The sequence below is a fragment of the Barbus barbus genome (assembly GCF_936440315.1).
Source record: "Barbus barbus genome assembly, chromosome: 33".
Classification (NCBI taxonomy): Eukaryota; Metazoa; Chordata; class Actinopteri; order Cypriniformes; family Cyprinidae; genus Barbus; species Barbus barbus.
Genome location: NC_136761.1, coordinates 1,126,385 through 1,148,661, shown reverse-complemented (window position 1 = coordinate 1,148,661; position 22,277 = coordinate 1,126,385). Strand labels below are relative to the sequence as shown.

Genomic DNA, 22,277 nt, shown 5'->3' with positions numbered 1-22,277 from the left:
ATTAGTAAATGCTGAAATTAATATTAACTAAGATTAATAAATGCTGTAGAAGTATTGTTCATTCTTAGTTCATGTTTACTAATGTTGTAAACTAATGTTAACTAAGGAACCTTATTTCAAAGTGTTACCCTTTATACTATACTCTACTACAACAACTCTTCCTCTTCTCTAAAGCAGCCCAGCATGACCCCACCCCCTCTGTTGCATGTTCCCGGGGGCGGGGTTTATGTAAATTTCAGGGTTTGTGATGTCACTAACCCAGGAAATAGCTTGCTGTAGTCCCTACCACCAATTAGTTGTAGGTCTTACAAAGCAAATTCCGTAAAATACAATTTCTCCCTTTGCATTGAACTTTGAGCATCAAACTAGATATCACTTGAGAAATTAGGTGAGGCTTAACATTGTTATGAACTGTCCATTTAGTTTTCATTATCATGGAATTTAGTTGGTTTTGTTTCATTTCCTGTTGTCTTTGTTCTAGTTTCTCGCTCTATTTAGTTATTATGGCAATTCATTTGATTATCACACCTGTTCGTTATCTGCGTATACATGGATTCCTGAGTTCATTGTCAGTTGTTTGTGTTTAAGTGCACACAATTACATTGGCTTGGATTGGTGTTTATTCTTTGATTACAAACCCTTTGTGTCAGAAACTTGGACTTGTCTTCATCTTTGGGCTTTTATTGTTGCAACAAACATGGATTTCAAAAGAATTATGATTCATGATTACTTGATTCAAATGATTTACATTTACAATGTTTTGGTTACTTTAACCGGGGGACAGAAATCTCTCAGGTTTCATTAAAAATAAGGGTAACACTTTAGAATAGGGAGCACTTATTCACTATTAACTATGACTTTTCCCTCAATAAATTCCTAATTTGCTGCTTATTAGTAGTTAGTAAGGTGGTTGCTAAGTTTAGGTAGGATTAGGGATGTAGAATAAGGTCATGTAGAATAAGGCATTAATATATGCTTAATTAGTATTAATAAATGGCTAATATTCTAGTAATATGCATGCTAATAAGAAATTAGTTAAGAGACCCTAAAATAAAGTGTTACCAAAATATCTTCTTTTTTGTTTTAAAAAGGAATATAAATCCTATGGGTTTTGAATGACACAAGGACATGAGGTTCAACTAACCCTTTAACAGTCACAACTCAATTGTTAATGCAGTACCATTAATTTGTCCTGTAATACTTCCTTAATATGACTCAATAACACAAAACTGTCCGTCAAATGACGTCTCAGGACAGAAGCCGGATCACTCACCATGTTGATGTGCAGTGGTCCAGATCCTGGTCTAAACCGCTTCTGTCTGTTGGATCCTGTGCTGCTGTTCCTCATGCGGAGAACAACTGATTTAGCTGCAGGACAGATCGCTAGTATTAGCCAAAGCACTCTATGTAAAATGTGACCCAGGACCACAAAACCAGTCTTAAGTGTCAATCTTTCGAAAGCTTTCCATTGATGTATGGTTTGTTATGATAGGACAATATTTGGCCGAGATACAACTATTTGAATATCTGGAATCTGAAAATCTAAATATTGAGAAAATCTCCTTTAAATTTGTCCAAATTAAGTTCTTAGCAATACATATTTCTAATCAGAAATTAAGTTTTGATATATTTATGGTAGTTAATTTGCAAAATATCTTCATAGAACATGATCTTTACTTAATATCCTAATGATTTTTGTCATAAAAGAGAAATGTATAATTTTGATCCATACAATGTATTGTTGGCTATTGCTACAAATATACCTGTGCTACTGATGACTGACTGCTTTTGTGCTCCAGGGTCACACATTATCATAATAATTCACACCAAAACATGAAACTGTAATCAGGACTATCAGAGAAACCTGTGAGTGTAAGCTAACTTTACACTTCATGTGTAAAGTTATGAAGCATGACTCAGCTGTGGTTTTGGCCTGTGCTGTACCTGGAGGAGTGAGCACGTGTGTGAGGGCGATGGGCTCCAGGGCGGACAGTGTGGTGGGCAATGGCAGAGAGCGACACCGCTGGAGCAGAGCTTTGAGAGGAGGATCTGCAGGTGACTGGCCCCGGGGCCGCGAAAGCGTCTGAAAATCACTGCAGTACGTCAGGTAACCTTACAACAATACATTTCACATTGCACTGCATCCACAGCATCTCCTACAGCAGTACATCAATAGTGGAGTGGGGTTAGTCAAGTGAAGAACAGCATCTGAAAACAGTCAACAAAGTTTGGCTATTGTTCACATAGGCAGACCAAACAAACAAACAAACAAACCCTTTTTTAGCTTTTTTCAGTCTAAACATGAAATCCTGTTGTACAAGCCTGCTGGAGGTGTCTTGAAATTAGATTAAATTAAGATTTTAGTTAATGCATCTCATTCTGAACAGTCAGATTAGATTTGATGTGTTTTTTTGTACACAGGTACTGAATGCATGAATATAATTGAATATAACACCATCTTAATTTAGCTTTTTTATTAAGTCGATGTTTTTCATCCCTGTTCCTGTTCCTCCCATATCTGACCTATGTGTTTCTGGGCTGCAGTCCACTTTTGCCCTTCCCGCACTAACTTCCTGTCTCGTTGACTCGGATGTAAGTCATTGATTATGTTTCACGAGTGACCACCGCTGCCAAACCCTGCAAAGTGGGCTGAACCGGAACATACTAAATCTTTGATCCACCACAGAGCTGATTCATTATTTAATTTTTTTGTTTATGAATTTGTTTGATGCACCATTCTTTGTGCTTATAGCTATGCTTGGGCTTTTGGAGAAAATATATACAATTACACAAACTAATAAAACAATTACATCTGTCTCTGCTTCATCTAAGCCATTAGACCTGCATCCCTGTAATTCCCCTCTTTCTCTGTTTTCAAGCTTTACTGTTGTTAGTTCTGATTTTTTTTTTTTCAAGACGAAAATTATTTCTCCATGAGCAGACTACTAGAACCTTTTCAATCAGGTCTGGTGATTAGACCTGACCTGATTGAAGGTCTGGACATAGTATGGAGACTGCCCTTTTGAGGGTAATGAATAAGATCCTTGTTGCAGCAGATTCTGGGGCTTGTGGCATTTTGGTTTTGTTAGATCTCAGTGATGCATTTGATACCATCTGTCACACTATGCTACTGGACAGATTACATAAGGGGACTGGTCTTTCTGGTGTAGCTTTAAAATAGTTTGAATCATACCTTTCAGAACGCACTCAATTTGTATATTCTGGTGCAAACAGATCTCAGATTGTTCCATTGTGGCAGGGTGTCCCTCAGGGGTCGGTATTGGGTCCTTCACTTTTTAGCATTTATATGTTGGCTCTTGGGCAGATTATTCAAAAGTATGGTCCGGGTTATCATTGCTATGCAGATGATACCCAGATTTACATTAGCACTCAACCTGATGTTTCATCGGCACTTTATCTGCTTATTTACTGGAAATACAGGCCTGGATGAAACAGAACTTCTTACAGTTAAACTGTTCAAAAACTGACGTTCTATTGATTGGCACTGCAACTGCTGTTGTCACAAACTCAGCCTCTGTGGCTCCCTCCGATCACCACCAGAGGGCACCATCACCTGAGTATTAACCATCATTGGACTCCATTTCCCACATACCCCGTACCTGTGGCTGATTACACTCACAGGTGTTTTCCATTGACTCTGATCTATTTAAACTGTTCTCTCTGATTCCTCATTGCGAAGTCTTGTCTTGCCATGCAAACATTTCCAAGCCTTTATTCCGTGTGTGATTTCCCCGTGTATGACCTGGACTGTTTACTGGACTCTGATTCTCTGCCGCCTGCCTATTCGAATTCAATCTGCCTTGTAATTTGATTATCCTGTGTGTTTGTCGTCTGCCCTGATCTCTAGCATGAACTCTGACTTTGATTCTGCCTTATCTACGTTGTGTTTGAAGCCCGTGCTTCTTATAGCTTTTTATAATCTTCGGAATATTGCACATATAAGACCGTTTCTTTCTATGCCTGATGCAGAAAGGCTCATTCACGTCTTCATAACATCTAGGCTTGATTATTGTAATTCACTTTTTGCAGGGTTACCTGCAATTTGATTAAGAGGCTGCAATATGTGCAAAATTCAGCTGCTCGTGTTTTAACTTGCACGCCGTCCCGCAGTCATATCACTCCTGTGCTTTCTCAACGGCACTGGCTTCCGATTCAATCACGTATTGATTTTAAAGTTCTTAACTGTAACTGTCTGCTGTACCAGCCCCGTTGTAGACTCAAAACGATGGGTGGGAGGTTCTTGTATTGCTCCCAGGTTGTGGAATTCTCTGCCTCCTCCTATAAGGAATGCTCTGTCTTTTGATTGTTTTAAGAAATATCTCAAAACATATCTTTTTGGTGAAGCTTTTAATTTATAATCTTACAGTTGTTGTCATTGTTGTAATTGTGTTGTCATTGTGATTGTTATTATGGAGTAGTTGTTTCTTTTATTGCTGTTTTATATATTGTAGCACCTTGAGTGTAAGAAAGGTGCATTATAAATAAAATGAATTATTATTATTTTTATTATTATCATCAATATATGAACAGCAGCTATGCTTATCCTCCTCCTTCTGCTCTCCTGTTTCTATCTTATCCTGAGGTCACTGGAGTTTGGATCGAGTCTAGCTTTAGATATTGTCCTTATATTGTAATCATTATGATCACAAGCTTAGTCATTGGCTTAATGTGTTGAAGGATATTAAATATTTTTGCCTGATTAACTGAATACATGTCTTTAACTGACCACATGTGTACACAAGATAGTATCTTGAGATTTGTATTTTTGCCATATGGACATCACTAACTGATAACAGGACACTTCTTGGTTACACTTTTTTTTAAGGTGTGTTGTTACAGTGTAATTATACATTTAATTACTGAGTAATATTAATTAACTACATGTACTTACTATATGGTTAGGATTAGGGTTTGGTTTTGGGTTCCTTGCATGTAATTATGCATAATTAATTGTTATTACAATAGTAAGTACATGTGACGTGTAACAAGGACACCTTAAGTGTTACCCAATTCTTTATTGTAACATTGACACATTTTCTATTATTCTGTTGCACAGAATTTAAGAACTGATGGTTGACAGGTTGATCTTTGTTTGACTAATTAGCAGGAAAGGGTTAGTTTCAGGTCCGCCCACATGTGGAAAACAAATATTCAGGCTCAAATAGTGCCATTTTCTAGTTTCATTACAAATTTATATAACAGCCCATAATGCACAAAAAATTGGTCAGATTTAAGGAAAATTACCGGATTACCCTTGCAGTGTGAACAAAGGTAATGCAACACTCATTAAACCAACTAGAAAATGCACACTTGTGACTCATTACTAGGCTGCCACTGCTGTATTCACAAAATTACAGGTCTTTAATGTTAATCATTCACTAATATAAAGTGACAAGTTACAAAAGAGGCCCATAAGTAATTCTACATGAGATTATTACTTAGATTAGTTTAGGATCAACACACATACTCTAAATCATAGATGTGCATCTTCAGGGCCACTGTCCTCCATCCCTAATCAAACACACCAGCTTGTAATTTGATGATTATAATCAGATTTCTTTTCGATTAGGAATGGAGCTAAACTCTGTGGGACTGGAGGGGCCATTGCTCTACACAAAGCTGCTTCAACTCATATTAATAATAATAAAGTAATATGGCCAGATCTTTACCAATGTTATGACTGCTTTTGAATTCATTTCATTGGCTACAAAATGATTTCTTTGTGCAAACATGTTAGTTGTGGTGTGATAGCAATGTTAGAACACAAGCTGAATGAATGTCAGCTGTGACAATATACACTAGTATTACGACATTCTTCTCCTCAAATGCTTCTTTAAAGTTAACATGAAAGCAAAATGACATTGTCTGTTCACTTTCTTAATACACATTCCTGGACGTTTGTTTTTGTAATCTTTCATCAAAAAGTAAAACTTTCTAATACTTTTCAGCTGATCACACCAACCCACATGAAAAATTACTCTAGTAATTTATAGTGTTTTTGAACCATACTATAGTAAATTGTATTATACTGTATATATTATAATATTTACAACACTTCTTTATTGAATGCTACAGCATACTGTAGTATTAACTATAGAGAACTGATAAACTGTAATAAATACTGTAGTATACTTTAGTTTTTACGGATTGAAGTATAATATATATAATATTGTAGAAAACTAGTTGTAGAGTACAGTATTGGGTAAAATAATTTGTTTATATTACTATAGTTTTTATTTTACCACAGCAACTATAGAATTACCACAAAATAATTCAAGTACTTTACTATAGCATGGTTCAAAAACACTATAGTATTTACTATAAATTATTATAGTATTTTGTATATAGTATTATTTATAGTATTATAGTATGGGAATCCCTCTTATTTTAACAACCCCGTCCATCTACCTGACATAGAGACCACTTTTCACCAATCAGCTAACAATGGACAAGATCAAGTCCTGTGCTATATTTTCATCCCATTTCACGAAGAAATATGCATGTTATGGAAATAATATGGATTGTAGCTTGATGATCAAACAGCTTGGATGTTGAAACAACTCTGTGTTACTCAAAACGTCAGATTTCAATCCAGTTTATATTACCTTAAATATGTCCTCCGGGCAGTTAATCTTTTTCCTATCCGTACAAACATCTTGGTTTTCATCAACAGTTTTGCTAGATGAGTGATGTGGGATCTCTGTGTTTTCAAAGCCAGTCTGTGTCTCTTTTGGTGGCTCTGGTTCTTCATATCTCGGGTGGCTCTCGATGGTAGCTAGAGAGATGTGAGTCGAGCTGAGCTGGGACTGCGATTCGTCTGAGTTATTACACAGGGAGCTGTTATCTGTTGGAGAGTCTGGGCATGTTCTCCAGGCCTTCAGCACCACCGGAGGAGAGCAATCCACCACAGCATTAACAGGCGAGACCGCAGATAACGCGGGTTTGCCGTGAACTGAGGTATCAGCTTTTTGCTCGCTCCTGACTGTCAAAGGCATGAGTTCTGCAGACTCCTGCGTCTTTCTCAATCCGAGAGGTGACTGCTGTCCTTCAGGGGGGGAGAATGAGCGGGACGAGTTTCTCCATTTCATTGCAGTCTCGGCCACGGTGTTAAAAAATCGGAGAAGGCCTCGAAAATGGCTGCTTTTGCCATCAATCCCTGTTTGTTCAGGTGTAGAGTTCAAATCCTTGACCAGTTCAAAGGTGACCGAGCCGTAGTCAGAATCAATGGTTTTGTCCAAGGCATTCGTTGACTCAAAACTACTCTCTGCCAACGTCTGACTTCCTTTTCCTTTGAGGGAAATTCCTCTCAAGTAATTCAAAACATCACCCCCCCTGGACCAGCGTCCTCTTTTAGGTATCTTGAGGCTTTGCTTCGCACAGGAGTCGTCCTGTTCTGTCGAATTGTTGTAGCTAGGGTGAAATTTCTTTGTATAAACGACTCTTTCTGACAACTTAGACCCGTTTTGGTTGCTAACAGTGTTTTTGGTCTCCTGCTGGACATTGTCTGGGGTTCCAATGGGGGCGATGTCCTCAAACGAACAGTAGAAGTCTGCAGTGTGTCCTGCAAATGAATGCCTCTTGGCTTTATTCCTAAACACATGCTTGAAGTCTGAAGAAGGAGAGTCTTTGCACATGTACACATCATCGGCATCGTCTTTAAGGTCAACACTGGATTTGGCATCAGAAATCTTATCGGCTTTCCCTCTAAAAACAGACGGGGACTTTAGTTTCTTGAAAGACCTGACTTTGTTAGTGATGGAGAGTTTGAGGAAGGATGCTTCACCAGGGAGGATGACGGAGTGAGGTCGTCTGTCCAGGTCCGAGGGGGTCTTGCGGCGCTGCAGGATCCTCCAGATGGCCGCTGTCCTGGAGCGCCGCACCGGTTCCTGTTTTTCTCTTCTGAGCGTCTGACCGGAAATAATGGAGTCTGAGGAATTGCACTCTGGAATCCATGACATCTCAGCTTTGCTCTCTTCGTCAACTGAAACGTTGAACATGCTATTGACAAATCCATTGGAGAGACCAGACTCTGACGCAGGGCTGATTGCGCTATCCATCCTCTCGCATTTTAATGTCAGGTGTCCATCTTAGGAAGCATAATTTTTATCATCATTGGGAAAATCTGTGATAAAACAAAACCACACGCTATGGGAGATGAATGTGTCTAATGTAAAGTACATTTATTTAACAAAATTACCTATTTTAACATTTTTTTATTCAGATTTTTTAATCATCATGTCTCCTAAAAGACATTTATGCCTATAAAGTTGCATTAAAGACAAACAAGAATACTTTTCCAGTTGTTCCAAAACCATGTCCACAATGAATTAAATGTAGTCCATCTACTGTAAATCTCCTTTACTTTCTCCTGCATTATTTATAGACTGATACCTGATAACATAGACTTTAGTTTAAATTCAAGTCATATATGTAGCTTAATTAAACACACACACACACACACATACACACACTGGTTTCCGTTTTTTGTGGGGACATCCCATAGGCATAATGGTTTTTATACTGTACAAACCATATTTTCTATCGCACTACACCTAACCCTACCCCTTACAGGAAACTTTCTGAATTTTCAGATTTTCAGTACGCTCCATTATGTGTGATTTATAAGCTTGTTTCCTTATGGGGACCAAAAAAAGGTCGCCACAAGGTCAAAATTTACTATACTTACCATAACGTGATAAATACCAGGTGTACACACACACACACACACACACGCACACACACACACACGTTGGTTTTTGTGGTTTATGGGGACTCTCCATAGGCGTAATGGTTTTTATACTGAACAAACTGTGTGTGCTATTGCCCTACACCAACCCTACACCTAAACTTAGCCCTCACAGGAGACTTTGTGCATTTTTAGATTTTCAAAAAAACACCATTTAGAATGTTTTTTAATCCTTTTGAATTACGGGGACATAGGCAGTGTCCTCATAAACCACCTTCATATTGTAATACCTCTGTCATACCCATGTCATTATACACATTTGTATCCTCATAAACCACATAAACATGCACACACACGCACACACACACACACGTTGGTTTTTGTGGTTTATGGGGACTCTCCATAGGCGTAATGGTTTTTATACTGAACAAACTGTGTGTGCTATTGCCCTACACCAACCCTACACCTAAACTTAGCCCTCACAGGAGACTTTGTGCATTTTTAGATTTTCAAAAAAACACCATTTAGAATGTTTTTTAATCCTTTTGAATTACGGGGACATAGGCAGTGTCCTCATAAACCACCTTCATATTGTAATACCTCTGTCATACCCATGTCATTATACACATTTGTGTCCTCATAAACCACATAAACATGCACACAGGCTACACTACCGTTCAAATGTTTGTGGTCAGTAAGATTTTTCTGGAAATAATAATTATTATTATTTTTTTTTTAGCACTGACACATGTAAGTGACATTAAAAAACAGTTCTATTTCAAATAAATGCTGTTCTTCAAAGTTTCTGTTCATCAAAGAAAAATGAAAAAATGACAACATTATTAAGCAGCACTTTATCTCATTTTCATGAACTGTTTTCAGCAGTAAAAAAACCCAATAATAATAATAATCATCATCATGAATACTTCTTTGGGATTGTGTGAAAAAAGCTTTAGAAAACAAAAACATAAAAATTCCTATACTGTTTCAAACTATTAATGTTCTTGACTGTACTTTTGATCCAACCTTTAGTCTTCTTTCAAACACACACACACACACACACACACACACATATATATATATATATATTACTGATTCCAAACTATATATGAATATACAAGAAATTATAAAGAAGAGTGATTTCAAACCTTAATCCTATTAGAATTGTCGGTAACACTTTATTTTAAGTACCAATTCCCACTATTAACTAGTTGCTTATTAGCATGAATATTATTAACACATTGGCTGTTTATTAGTGCTTATAAAGCACATATTCTGCATGACCTTATTCTACATCCCTAATCTTACCCAATACCTAAACTCAACAACTACCTTACTAACTATTAATAAGCAGTCAAACGTTGTAGTTAATAATTAGTTAACAGTGAAATTGGTCCCCAAACAAAAGTGTGACCAAATGTTCATATTTCTACATGATCTGAATGCACTTATTCAAAAACAAGACACAATGTTATGAACCCACACATCAGGAAATTACTATTCTTTGATAAAAAAATGCTTTTGGGGGAGCGAGAGAAAAAAAAAAAAGAAAAAACAACTTACCAAAGTAGAATGCTTTTCTCATAAAAGAACAGAAATCATTCTGTGTGAACCCTTTAACGTCAGCAGTGGTTTTCCAATATAATGATTGGTCCGATTGTTAATCCACAGCTTGCTCCAGGAGCGCTGGAGGGTTTTCTCAGCCTGATGCCCCACAGAGACCGAGCAGACGCCACATACACACACGCCCAGTTCCTCTCATTAAGTTTGAAGTCACGATCCAGTTATTTCTGCCACTCTTCCACTGAAACTACAAAGACTCCAGCTCCAAACAGAGCGTGGCGTTTAGCTGGGTCAGTCGTGTTCACATCCCGAATCAAATGTGGAATAGAAACTGAACTTTAAACTGAATTCAATGTCGAGTGTGTTTGTCAGTGCAGCGTCATAATCTACATAGTAAATGAACACAATACACAAAACCTAGGGTCAAAGTTTTGAGGGCCTATTTTAAACGCTTCCTCTTTGTCCTGTTTTGGTACTACTGTAATCACATGGCATTTTCCTGCTGGACACAGGAAAGAGAGGATCTTACACAAGTGACTGAAAAAATGCTTTAAGCTTGACAAAGACAGGAAGCCTGGCTGACAGCATGTAAATATCTGTGCCGTACACTCTTTCCCTTCTGTCTGTGCTGCGCCATTGTGAGGGAAAGACAATTGGGTTTTCTTTCCCCTTGTGAGTCAGTACTCTCCAGTTTGTCAACATGATACGGCCACTATAGCGGCTTCATCCGCTGAAACATGTGGCTGGCGCTCTGTATACGTATCTAACATACATCTCATGCATTCAAAGGCATTTACTGGTCTCGACTTTTCTTCATGAGCGTTTTTACTTAAAGAAGATAAAAGGCTGTAAAGCACGGCTCTCATTCAGCCCACTTCCTCTGCAGCTTTCCTGCTATCCAATTCTGTCACAATGCACATCCTGGATCAGAAAACCCTTCACTTTTTGTTTTTCAAAACCAAAGGCAAGACTAAACTCTCGTGTGAATGAGCTGGAATCACAGAGAGGTTACCAGGCTTTGACTCTAGACTAAAGCAGGTTTTCTCAGCTAATGCGCTGATGTTTGTTCTGTATGATCTCTGTTTCTGACCGCTGTCCAGAAAGCACCTCGTGTGATGTCATCACTTTTTATCTCGTAGAACAATTGCCGTCTTCCTTAGTTTCCTGTGACACAGATCAACGGTTTGATAGTGCAGGCTCACCAGCAGAAAACAGCAGCTAGACCTCAACCCATTTCAGCACTGATTGTCCTATGACGAAGTTAAAAGTGCTATAAATAGTAGAAATGAAAGAAATAAAATACTTGCATTATATGGTGATAGATATGATCTTTTATTTCTTTGTAAAATCTATTGCTCTACAAGTTATTATATCTGTCAACTTAACAAAATGTGAATTTTTCTGAAATGTACATTACTTATTTTCATAATGATATACAGTGCGTGGCTGGGGAGATCATTTATAGACGGATCTCTTGAAACTTCATCTGAATGCCATTGCTCTAATCAGTCTGTTTATTTCATGCGGCATTGTGTGCCAAAAATGAGGTTGTAATGTGAGTAAACCGAATCTATTAATAGGGGGATATGCTTTGTGTTATTTATTGTTGCAGTGGGATGTTGTGTTGTTCTGTGATGCCAGTCCTTTTCCTGCTCTCTCACTCATTTCTGAAGCACCACCTTCAGTTCAGGAATTTAAAGTTCAATTAACATCAAGAGAAACATAATTTAAATAACTATTTAAGACAAAGCTATGTCCTATAAATAGTCTTATAATATCTGGTTTTGGGTAGATCAGACATGGGTGGGCTTAGACCAGAAGTTCACTGAATTACACAAGTCGCTTTATTGTTCATCCCAAAGAGGCAGAAAATCACTTTCACAGACTTTTATATTAACTGTTCCCACCTGCCCAACTCAATACCAGCAGCTGAATCCTTAGCCATCTAAAAACACATCTCTTTCATCTTTATCTGACCATCGAACTCTAGCACTCTCTATTCTAATTCTTATTGGCCAAGACTGCCTACCCTCACCTACACTGCTGGATGTCTGTGGTATTAAATCTGAAATACAGCATCATCCATATGGCTAAACTGGTAAGATGACTACATAGACATAGTTATCCAAAGAATGACAGAATAAACCTAAATCCATCATATTGACATTCCACAGTCAACTGAACTATGTGGACACCCTCTTCTGATGAACCGGTTACTCCAGTGATTCACTGAATGCTACACCTTTCGATGACGTTCTACAGAACGTGTGCACAATCCCACAAAAGACTCAGCAATATATGTATGTTTACATGCTCATGCACTACAAATCATCCTGCACTGTTCCCCAACCAGCTGCTGACTCAAATGTCTCTTTGCACATGTACAGTATTTGTGAAGCATTCGTATAGTTTGTATTTTGCCTTGATCACTGAATTAAATGCAAAGTTAAACTCACACGTCACGTGCCTTGTTAACACATTAAATCACATTATAGCCCTTTAATGCACTGACTGCCATGCTTTCAAACTCAACTGAGCAATTCAATCAATGTTTGAGAATACCATAGCAATGACTGAGAAAAAATTGTCTGTGATTTCTCTTATTAAACATATTTTTTTATTATTGTACACTACAAAATTAGACCAATACAAAATGAATGTTAAATTGCAAACATGTGCCTTCACTGAAATCCACTGAAATCCACAAAAAGCATTTTTTTTTTCAATGATATAAGATAATAAAGTGTGCAAACAGGTTAGAAACACAAAGGAAAGTGAGTAAATACACCAGAGCTAGGCAGCTTCGGTCCTGCCTGTAGCTTTCTAGTGATCTGGAAGACATTGATTAGCTTGTTCAGGTGTGTTTGATCAGGGTTGGAGCTAAAATCTGCAGGACAGTGGTTATCCAGGACTGAAGCTGCCCAGCCCTGAACTAGAGCAACTGTGGTAAATCATGATGATGTGGTGACAGCGCCCTCTGCCGGCAGTGCTGAGACTGAAGCTGAGGTCTCATGCCCAGAGGTCACGCCTGATTTTTGACCTAAGTGGCTTTTTAAAATGCATTTTTGATATGTTGTACAAATGTTGTATACAGTGTATATTTGATTAGGTTGTCACCTCAGCATTTTATTATTTTTTTTAAATAAATTGAACCCTGCAAAACGAATTATGAAACTTTGTCCACATACGTTCAGTGTGGACTGGCATTAAAAGCATAAACAACATTAACATGAATCAACATTAACATCATGGATTTCTAAAAAGCTGTACTGAAACAATGTTAATTGTGGACTTGATTAGTGTGACAAGAGTTTATTTATGTCCATATGCAACAAATGAATGTCAATCATGTAGTGAACGATTGTTCTAGGACACATTGAATGAACAAAGTCTCTGAAGAGTGATGTTTAATCATGACTTTGTTTATAGCTATCGCTGGAAGACATTCTAGAGGCAGAATTCCCCTTCACATCTTTAAGTATTATATTATTCAAATAAACAACATTATACATAGCATATAAACTTTAGTAAACTTCAACATTATCACACGTATAATGTAATTCATAATAATTAATTGTATAAAAATACTTCATAAATAGATTTTAGTCTTGCTCATTGGATATTTCGTCCAGAGATGTAAAGTGTTAAAGTGGGAACCACAGCAAATCATCGTGTCAAAGGTCCACAAGCACACTTTTGTAATCATTTCAATCATTAGAGGGCAGAGTTTTTCTTTCACATTAATTTAATCTACAGCAACAAAAGAAGAATATAATCTACTCCATTGTTGCATTAACCACATACTCCTGAATATTTTAGCAAAATAATAAAACAATCCATTGAATGCTACATTATCTGTAGTATTTAGAATTCTTAATACAGAAAATATTACAAATATTACATATTACAACGTTTTACAAAAAGGGAGATTAATATTAGTCAGATATGTATTCCACATCAGAAGAGAAAATGTAGTAAAATCAGGAAACATGATTCAAATAGTCCTTTAGTATTTTGGGAATATCCAGGCAATCTATGCAGCACATTTTGTTTTCCATGGGAAGGAACTTCCATAAAGAGAGTCGAGCCTGAGACATCAGTGTTTTCGGACCAACTGCGTATAGAGAGGATTTGATGTTACAGTCACATAGAAATGAATGACAGCATGAATGGTATGAAAGCAAAGTACACACTCACACACACTCACTCACTCACTCACACACACACACACACACACACACACACACACGCACACACACATGTTGGTTTTTGTGGTTTATGGGGACTCTCCATAGGCGTAATGGTTTTTATACTGTACAATCTGTATGTGCTATTGCCCTACACCAACCCTACACCTAAACTTAGCCCTCACAGGAGACTTTGTGCATTTCTACTTTCCCAAACAAAACCTCACTCTGTATGATTTATAAGTGTTTTGAAAAGTGGGGACATGGGTCAATGTCCTGAAAAGTCACCTTCACCTTGTAATACCTGTGTCATACCTGTGTCATTATACACATTTATGTCCTCATTTGTCACAAAAACGCGTGCACGCACGCACGCACACACACACACACAGAGAGAGAGACTCACACACACACATTTAGGCTGGGAGGAATGTGGGGTTTAGCTACTGTAAATCACCAATTTACAGTTTTGTTCAGCTGCTTACACACTAAATCTTTCCTTGTCACACAGTTTCTGAAAGCTGACACTCAAACAGCAGAAGCACACACCAAATCTAAAACTAATGCTCAGCCTTTGACTCAGTTTTCAATTTCAGAAAACACTTTTTGCCAAACACAACACACACTTCTCTATGTAACACACAAATCTAACAGGAATTCATATTATGGCAAAGGTGTTTGCAAATGTGTGCTTCTGAGATGTGTTTGTGATATTTTGAATGCAGTGCTTCATTTTGCAAGAGATGTGAGGCATTTTGCATTTTGTGTGTGTAATTCTTGGATTTGTGTGTAAAGTTTTGAAAAAAGAGGCAACATTTTGAAAATGCGTGCAAGCAGCTGAAAAAAACAAACTGTAAAATGCAGTGTTCTAGTTACTAAACTCCACTCTCACAGATATGTTAACATAAGTAGATTTAAGAGCAGATTTAGTGCAAAAAAAGGCAGATTTAGTGCATTTCTTCCGAACAACTGCTTGTAGATATCACAGATGTGTTACAGACTCACCTCTCTCTTTGAGCAGAAGCGTCACTGCTTCATTCTGTCTGGTTGTTTTATCTTCGGTTAAAGCGGGCAGATAGACGTTTGCTCCAAAGTCTACGAGCAGCTGAATGTACTGGGGCCCGCAGCCATATTTGAGACACATCTCCAGCACAGTTTTGGGCTGTCTGATGCAGCTCAGCATCTTTTCGTCTGTGCAGTTGTAGTCCGGATTTGCTCCGTGCTGCAGCAACAGTTTGAAGCACTCCAGATGACCGTAACAAGCAGAAATATAGAGCGGCCCCCGGCAGGCCGTGGCATTCGAGGCCCAGTCTGGGATCTTGGGCTTGACGTCTACATCGGCTCCGTGCCGCAGGAGCTCTCTCAGGATGTCTGCGTCTCCCTCTCGGGCTGCGGTGAGCACCGGAGAGCAGTTGTTATACGGGCTGCCGTTAGGGTCTGCGCCAGCTTTCAATAAAGCAAGCATACAGTCCAGGTGTTTGCCAGCGACAGCCGTGAACAGCGGCGTCTGGGCTTTAATGTCCAGGCTGTCGACCTCGGCCCCGTGAGCCAGCAGCAGCTGCAGACAGCGCAGGTGACCCTGAGATGCTGCGGAGCGCAGCGGAGTGACCGGCACGCCCCAACCGCTGCGCAGGTTAACACACCTCCTGTACCTGTCCTGAGACAGCAGATCCCTCAGGAGTCCCTCGTCGTCTTTAAACACGGCCTGATTGAGCTCCTGACTGCAGCATGTGTCCTCTTCCTCATCCTCTTTGGGTTGAAGAAGAGAGAAGATCTTAGATATGTCCATCAAACTCATGCTGGTGGACTGCTCTGGTCTCCATTCCACCAGACGACAAGAAAGAAAGAATCAATTAATTAAAGCTCTACAACATAAAACTTATTTTTGCAAATAATTTCCAGTGACTTCTGTTTCTAATATCACAGCCCACAGATACAAGCCTGGTATTCAGACCATCAGTATGATTGTGAGCATTATATATGACCCTGCAGCACAAAAGCAGTCATCAGTAACACAGGTATATTTGTAGCAATAGCCAACATTGTATGGATCAAAATTATACATTTCTCTTTTATGACAAAAATCATTAGGATATTAAATGAAGATCATGTTCCATGAAGATATTTCTTACCATAAACATATCAAAACTTACATATGCAGTAATATGCATGGCTAAGTACTTCATTTGAACAAGTTTAAAAGTGATTTGTTTCAATATTTAGATTTTTTTGCACCCTCAGATTCCAGATTTTCAAATAGTTGTATCTCAGCCAAATATTGTCCTATCCTAACAAACCATACATCAATGGAAAGATTATTTAGCTATGTATTGATAGTAAGGCAGTTGTTATAGTAGTTACTGTATGTTTAGGTATCGGGTAGGGTTAAAGGATCTAGAATATAGTCATGCATTAATAAGTGCTTTATAAGTACTAATAAACAGTCAATATGCATGTAAATAAGTTAATAGTGAATAGTGTTTTTCTCTGATCTAAAATGTTATAATGATATACTGTTGGACATATTGAATGAGTACAGCTGTAACATGTATGCCTTTTTCTGTACTGCACAAATAATGACCAGAATAAACATGGATAGTTTTTTTTTCTACATATATTTCCTATTTTCTGCAGTTAATGGATGAAGACAAGGAACCCACTACAGTTTTAATGTGCTAAATAAGATATTGTTTAAAAGTGCAAATGAAATATGCTAACAGATATCATTTGATATCATTATCATATCACTATCATATATTGTCTAGTCTTTTTGTCTATAGTGTATTGTTTACAAATATTTATTTGTAATCACTGTTTTTGTCGTCTGTGTCTTGTCACTTGAGCTGGAAGCTTCTGGATCCAAGACAAATTCCTTGCGTGTTTAAGCACACTCAGCAATAAAGCTCTTTCTGGTTCTGATTTATGTATCCATTGAACTCTGATTATTTGTAATGTTTTGTAATTTTTTTATATGCTTATATATGAGTTCAGTATTTTTATGATTTTTTGCTCTTTCAGTGGCAGATGTACAGCGTTCCATCATCAGTGCAGTTGACATATATTATAACACAGCGTTACAGCTGAGCACTCTGGATGTTTGCCTGATTTTTCCACATACCCAACATAGTAGCATACCCCAAACCAAACATGTTAATTTGACAATGACACATGAACATTTACAATACATACAGTCCATTATCAGGAATAACAATATATTCAGAATAAAAGAGAAGGAAGTAAATTTAAAACACAATCTCCCAAAACATTTAATTTTAACACGTGTGCAGGAATGTGGATTATGTGCTGATGTGAATGTGCACACTGATTATTGAATGTGTTACAGCTGTCTTTACCCTGTTGCAACTGTACTTTGTCTACCATATATCTAATGAACATTCACACCTACTGCTTATAGATATTCCAACACAAGCCTATGCTGCCGTACATATTTCATAAACCAAATATTTTCATGTTTGGGGGATGGGTTTAGCTGTAACACATTTTCTTTAAATCTCCCAATTATAAAGTACCAAGCAATTCAAGAAACAGCTAAAGTGTGTAAGATGACAAAAATAAACAATTAAACAAACACACAAACAATTATTATTATTAAAAAACTATTGAGCAATAAACAAGACAATAAAAATGTATTGACAAAAGATTTATAAAATGAAGGTACACACACACATATATATGATTAAATCATGATGGCTTTTCATTTGGTGTACTGAAATGACAAACATTAACCTAATTTAGGAATAGGTGTTAAAAGTCACTGCTAGCGAAAACAAAGCATTTGTGTAATTGGATATTAGACTCAAAACCAAAGATTTACTGGGATATTGTCCAGTGACAACTTCATCTAAGTAGTTCTGGTGTCCACTATATATAGCACAATCTACCAAATACCACTCATGAACAGAAATCTGCAAATTAAATGTATGTATTTATTCCAGTATAAGTCACTGTAAATACTTTTTCGCCCACATTATATTTGAAGCAAAATCACACTCTGCCAAATGTCATCATTAACAACAGCTGCTGTTGCTGTCAGTATTTTAGCAACAAACAAACACACGTGTAGTATCAGTCCACCAAGAGAAGTCTGGAGGCCCTTTAAAAGATAGTTAATGCAGGTTGTTGTGCCATGTTTGTGCTGTAATTGTAGCTTACCTGTAGCGTGTGAAGTGTCCACAGAGAGAGACACATGAAGGCTCTGCGGCGCTGAGGGTCAGTTTGACACACACAGATCTGAGCAGACACACGGCTAAGTTTAGGCCACAAATGGACCAGCCCAAACTTCCATTCTTGGAGGGCCAGAGGAATGGAGTTATAATTAGAAAGGTGATAGACCTGTGACAGGCACAGACAGATAGCATGAGCTGTTAGTGTAAGATCACAGCCTCACTGCAATGCCATCTATACATGCTTGATATCCACTGAGAACATTTGCAAAACAACAGTGTTGCACTGAAAGCATTAAGGCTGTGTTATAATCTCAACTGGTACCTTTGTCATGCTAACGCACATTTCCTTTACTTTCTGCAGTCGCAGCTGTTGCTCTGTCAGGAGCTGTGGATGACATCAGCTGCTGATGCACCTAAAGCCCTGAGAGACAAATGTTCTCCTGTTATTTTTGTTTTCTTACTGTCCTGGAGTTCTGAAATCTCCTGATGAACAGAAATCTTCTGAACTAAATTAATTGTTGGCTTTTTGAATCGTTGCCTTGACTATTCCATGGTGTCATCCTATTAATAACAGAAAAAAAAAAAAAATATATATATATATATATATATATATATCAAGGCTGCATTTATTTGACAGTAAAAACCGTAATATTGTGAAATATTACAATTTAAAATGACAGTTTTCTAATTTAATATGCTTTAAAATGTTATTTATTTCTGTGATCAAAGCTGAATTTTCAGCATCATTATTCCATGATTCAGTGTCACATGATCTTTCAGAAATCATAATAATATGCTGATTTATTATCAGTGTTGAAAAACAGTTGTGATCTTATGTGATCTTATAATCTACAAACCCGATTCCAAAAAAGTTGGGACACTGTACAAATTACGAATAAAAAATGAATGCAATAATTTACAAATCTCATAAACTTATATTTTATTCACAATAGAATATAGATAACATATCAAATGTTGAAAGTCATGCCAAATATTATATCATTTTGGATTTCATGAGAGCTACAAATTCCAAAAACGTTGGGACAGGTAGCAATAAGAGGCCGGAAAAGTTAAATGTACATACAAGGAACAGCTGGAGGACCAATTTGCAACTTATTAGGTAAATTGGCAACATGATTGGGTATAAAAAGAGCCTCTCAGAGTGGCAGTGTCTCTCAGAAGTCAAGATGGCAAGAGGATCACCAATTCCCCCAATGCTGCAGCGAAAAATAGTGGAGCAATTTCAGAAAGGATTTTCTCAGAGAAAAATTGCGAAGAGTTTGAAGTTATCATCATCTACAGTGCATAATATCATCCAAAGATTAAAAAAATCTGGAACAATCTCTGTGCGTAAGGGTCAAGGCCGGAAAACCATACTGGATGCCCGTGATCTTCGGGCCCTTAGACGGCACTGCATCACATACAGGAATGCTACTGTAATGGAAATCACAACATGGGCTCAGGAATACTTCCAGAAAACATTGTCGGTGAACACAATCCACTGTGCCTTTCGCCGTTGCCGGCTAAAACTCTATAGGTCAAAAAAGAAGCCATATCTAAACATGATCCAGAAGCACAGGCGTTTTCTCTGGGCCAAGGCTTATTTAAAATGGACTGTGGCAAAGTGGAAAACTGTTCTGTGGTCAGACGAATCAAAATTTGAAGTTTTTTTTTGAAAATTGGGACGCCATGTCATCTGGACTAAAGAGGACAAGGACAACCCAAGTTGTTATCAGCGCTCAGTTCAGAAGCCTGCATCTCTGATGGTATGGGGTTGCATGAGTGCGTGTGGCATGGGCAGCTTACACATCTGGAAAGGCACCATCAATGCTGAAAGGTATATCCAAGTTCTAGAACAACATATGCTCCCATCCAGACGTTGTCTCTTTCAGGGAAGACCTTGCATTTTCCAACATGACAATGCCAGACAACATACTGCATCAATTACAACATCATGGCTGCGTAGAAGGAGGATCCGGGTACTGAAATGGCCAGCCTGCAGTCCAGATCTTTCACCCATAGAAAACATTTGGCGCATCATAAAGAGGAAGATGCGACAAAGAAGACCTAAGACAGTTGAGCAACTAGAAGCCTGTATTAGACAAGAATGGGACAACATTCCTATTCCTAAACTTGAGCAACTTGTCTCCTCAGTCCCCAGACGTTTGCAGACTGTTATAAAAAGAAGAGGGGATGCCACACAGTGGTAAATATGGCCTTGTCCCAACTTTTTTGAGATGTGTTGATGCCATGAAATTTAAAATAAACTTATTTTTCCCTTAAAATGATACATTTTCTCAGTTTAAACATTTGATATGTCATCTATGTTGTATTCTGAATAAAATATTGAAATTTGAAACATCATTGTATTCTGTTTTTATTCACAATTTGTACAGTGTCCCAACTTTTTGGACTCGGGTTTGTACATTCTACACTTTATTTTTGCTGTGATCTTTAGGCCTTTGATTTCCAGTGTTCAACTATATCAATTTCACATCCCTAATAAGAAAGTAGTGTGTTTAAAATATATTTATTTCATACTAAGTCTAGTTCAAATGCATTACCATTTTTACAGATATATCGCTTGAGACTTACTGATATAAAAATAATAATTAAACTTTATTTGGAGTACTACTTGTGCACAATCCACATTTCTTAATATTAATCCTAAAATGTGTTTTAATGTCACTACTGATGAGGATTGTATGATCTTTTAATAATATTGGTCTTCAGAGTCAAGATATTTAAAGTGTACCTGAACAATTGCAGGGTATTTCTATTGAGTACATAAATATGTAAATGTATTTGTATTATATTTAGCATGAAATAAATGTATTTCAAATACGTTTTAGTACATTTATTTTTCACTAGGCATGCTTGCACACAGAATACTACAGACAGCTGGCTAGATGTCTGCCATTGTATGCTTGCGTTGAACCTCAACAAAAATTCCTCCTAAATATTCGCATACTGTAAATGTTATTTCTATTCCTTTCCTTTTGATTTCTATGTGAGGTCAAATTCCCACACAAGGCTTAAATCTGAAGAGAGATTCCAGCGCTGCCATTGGATTAGAGGCACAATGGAGCACATTAACTAGGGTAATCCTGAAGAATATCGCAAGTCCTTTCATATGACTCTGACGAGAGCGGACCATTACGAGAAGACAACAGTGAAGAGCTATAAAAATAAAGTCAAATGTCTGTGAGTACTGATTATATATTTATTATTGCAGATTCATTAATATGCATATTTTTACCTATTTTCAAAAATCTTGAATTTTTTCCTTGTTTTTGCTTTTTGCTTGTGAGAATAATGATATACATATGATAGACTATGTGTTAAAGCAGTAAGGGAAAAAAAAAATTGTACTCTCTCTCCCTCTCTCTAATACCAACTTTATCTTTTTCAAATACTCTTGTTTAAAACATGATTATAGAAGCTTTTTTGCTGTTTGAGTTGAGTTGAATGGAATGGAATGTAGTAGTTCACAGCTATTTTCACAGTTTAGGACTTATGCAGTGCAAACCTTTTAGTTAATTTGGATGTTATTGCGAATACTTCTCAATTTATTTTAAGCCAAATTAAGTTATAATCATAATACTAATATATTCAATTTTTGGGCTTTTCACA

General features: G+C 37.4%; 3 protein-coding genes across 5 annotated transcripts in view; all 3 read right to left on the bottom strand.

Moving 5' to 3' along the window:
* LOC306853641 (rho guanine nucleotide exchange factor 9-like) overlaps positions 1–6,711 on the bottom strand; it is a 48,454-nt gene extending 41,743 nt beyond the window's left edge. For 2 of the 3 annotated variants that reach the window (XM_079391196.1, XM_079391197.1), the window contains exons 1-2: positions 1,945–2,053; positions 1,274–1,368 (exon numbers count right to left, since the gene is read on the bottom strand). In XM_079391196.1, coding sequence (XP_079247322.1) covers positions 1,274–1,348 — 75 coding nt within the window. In that variant the 5' untranslated portion in view covers positions 1,349–1,368; positions 1,945–2,053. Of the gene's footprint in view, positions 1–1,273; positions 1,369–1,944; positions 2,084–6,626 lie in introns of those variants that run through there. The other variant, XM_079391198.1, reaches the window with a different exon arrangement.
* Positions 6,618–10,544, bottom strand: LOC306852899 (uncharacterized protein; the record flags this gene model as incomplete). Its single annotated transcript, XM_079390020.1, has 2 exons — positions 10,271–10,544; positions 6,618–8,143 (listed from the first exon to the last, which is right to left on the bottom strand). Exon 2 carries the CDS (start codon positions 8,076–8,078, stop codon positions 6,618–6,620), a length of 1,461 nt encoding a protein of 486 aa, XP_079246146.1. The 5' UTR covers positions 8,079–8,143; positions 10,271–10,544.
* Positions 10,545–12,868: 2,324 nt separating this feature from the next.
* Positions 12,869–18,698, bottom strand: LOC306852811 (ankyrin repeat and SOCS box protein 12-like). The gene is made up of 3 exons (XM_079389905.1): positions 18,631–18,698; positions 15,463–16,274; positions 12,869–14,384 (listed from the first exon to the last, which is right to left on the bottom strand). Exons 2-3 carry the CDS (start codon positions 16,253–16,255, stop codon positions 14,251–14,253), a joined length of 927 nt encoding a protein of 308 aa, XP_079246031.1. The 5' UTR covers positions 16,256–16,274; positions 18,631–18,698; the 3' UTR covers positions 12,869–14,250.
* Between the last annotated feature and the right edge of the window lie 3,579 nt (positions 18,699–22,277).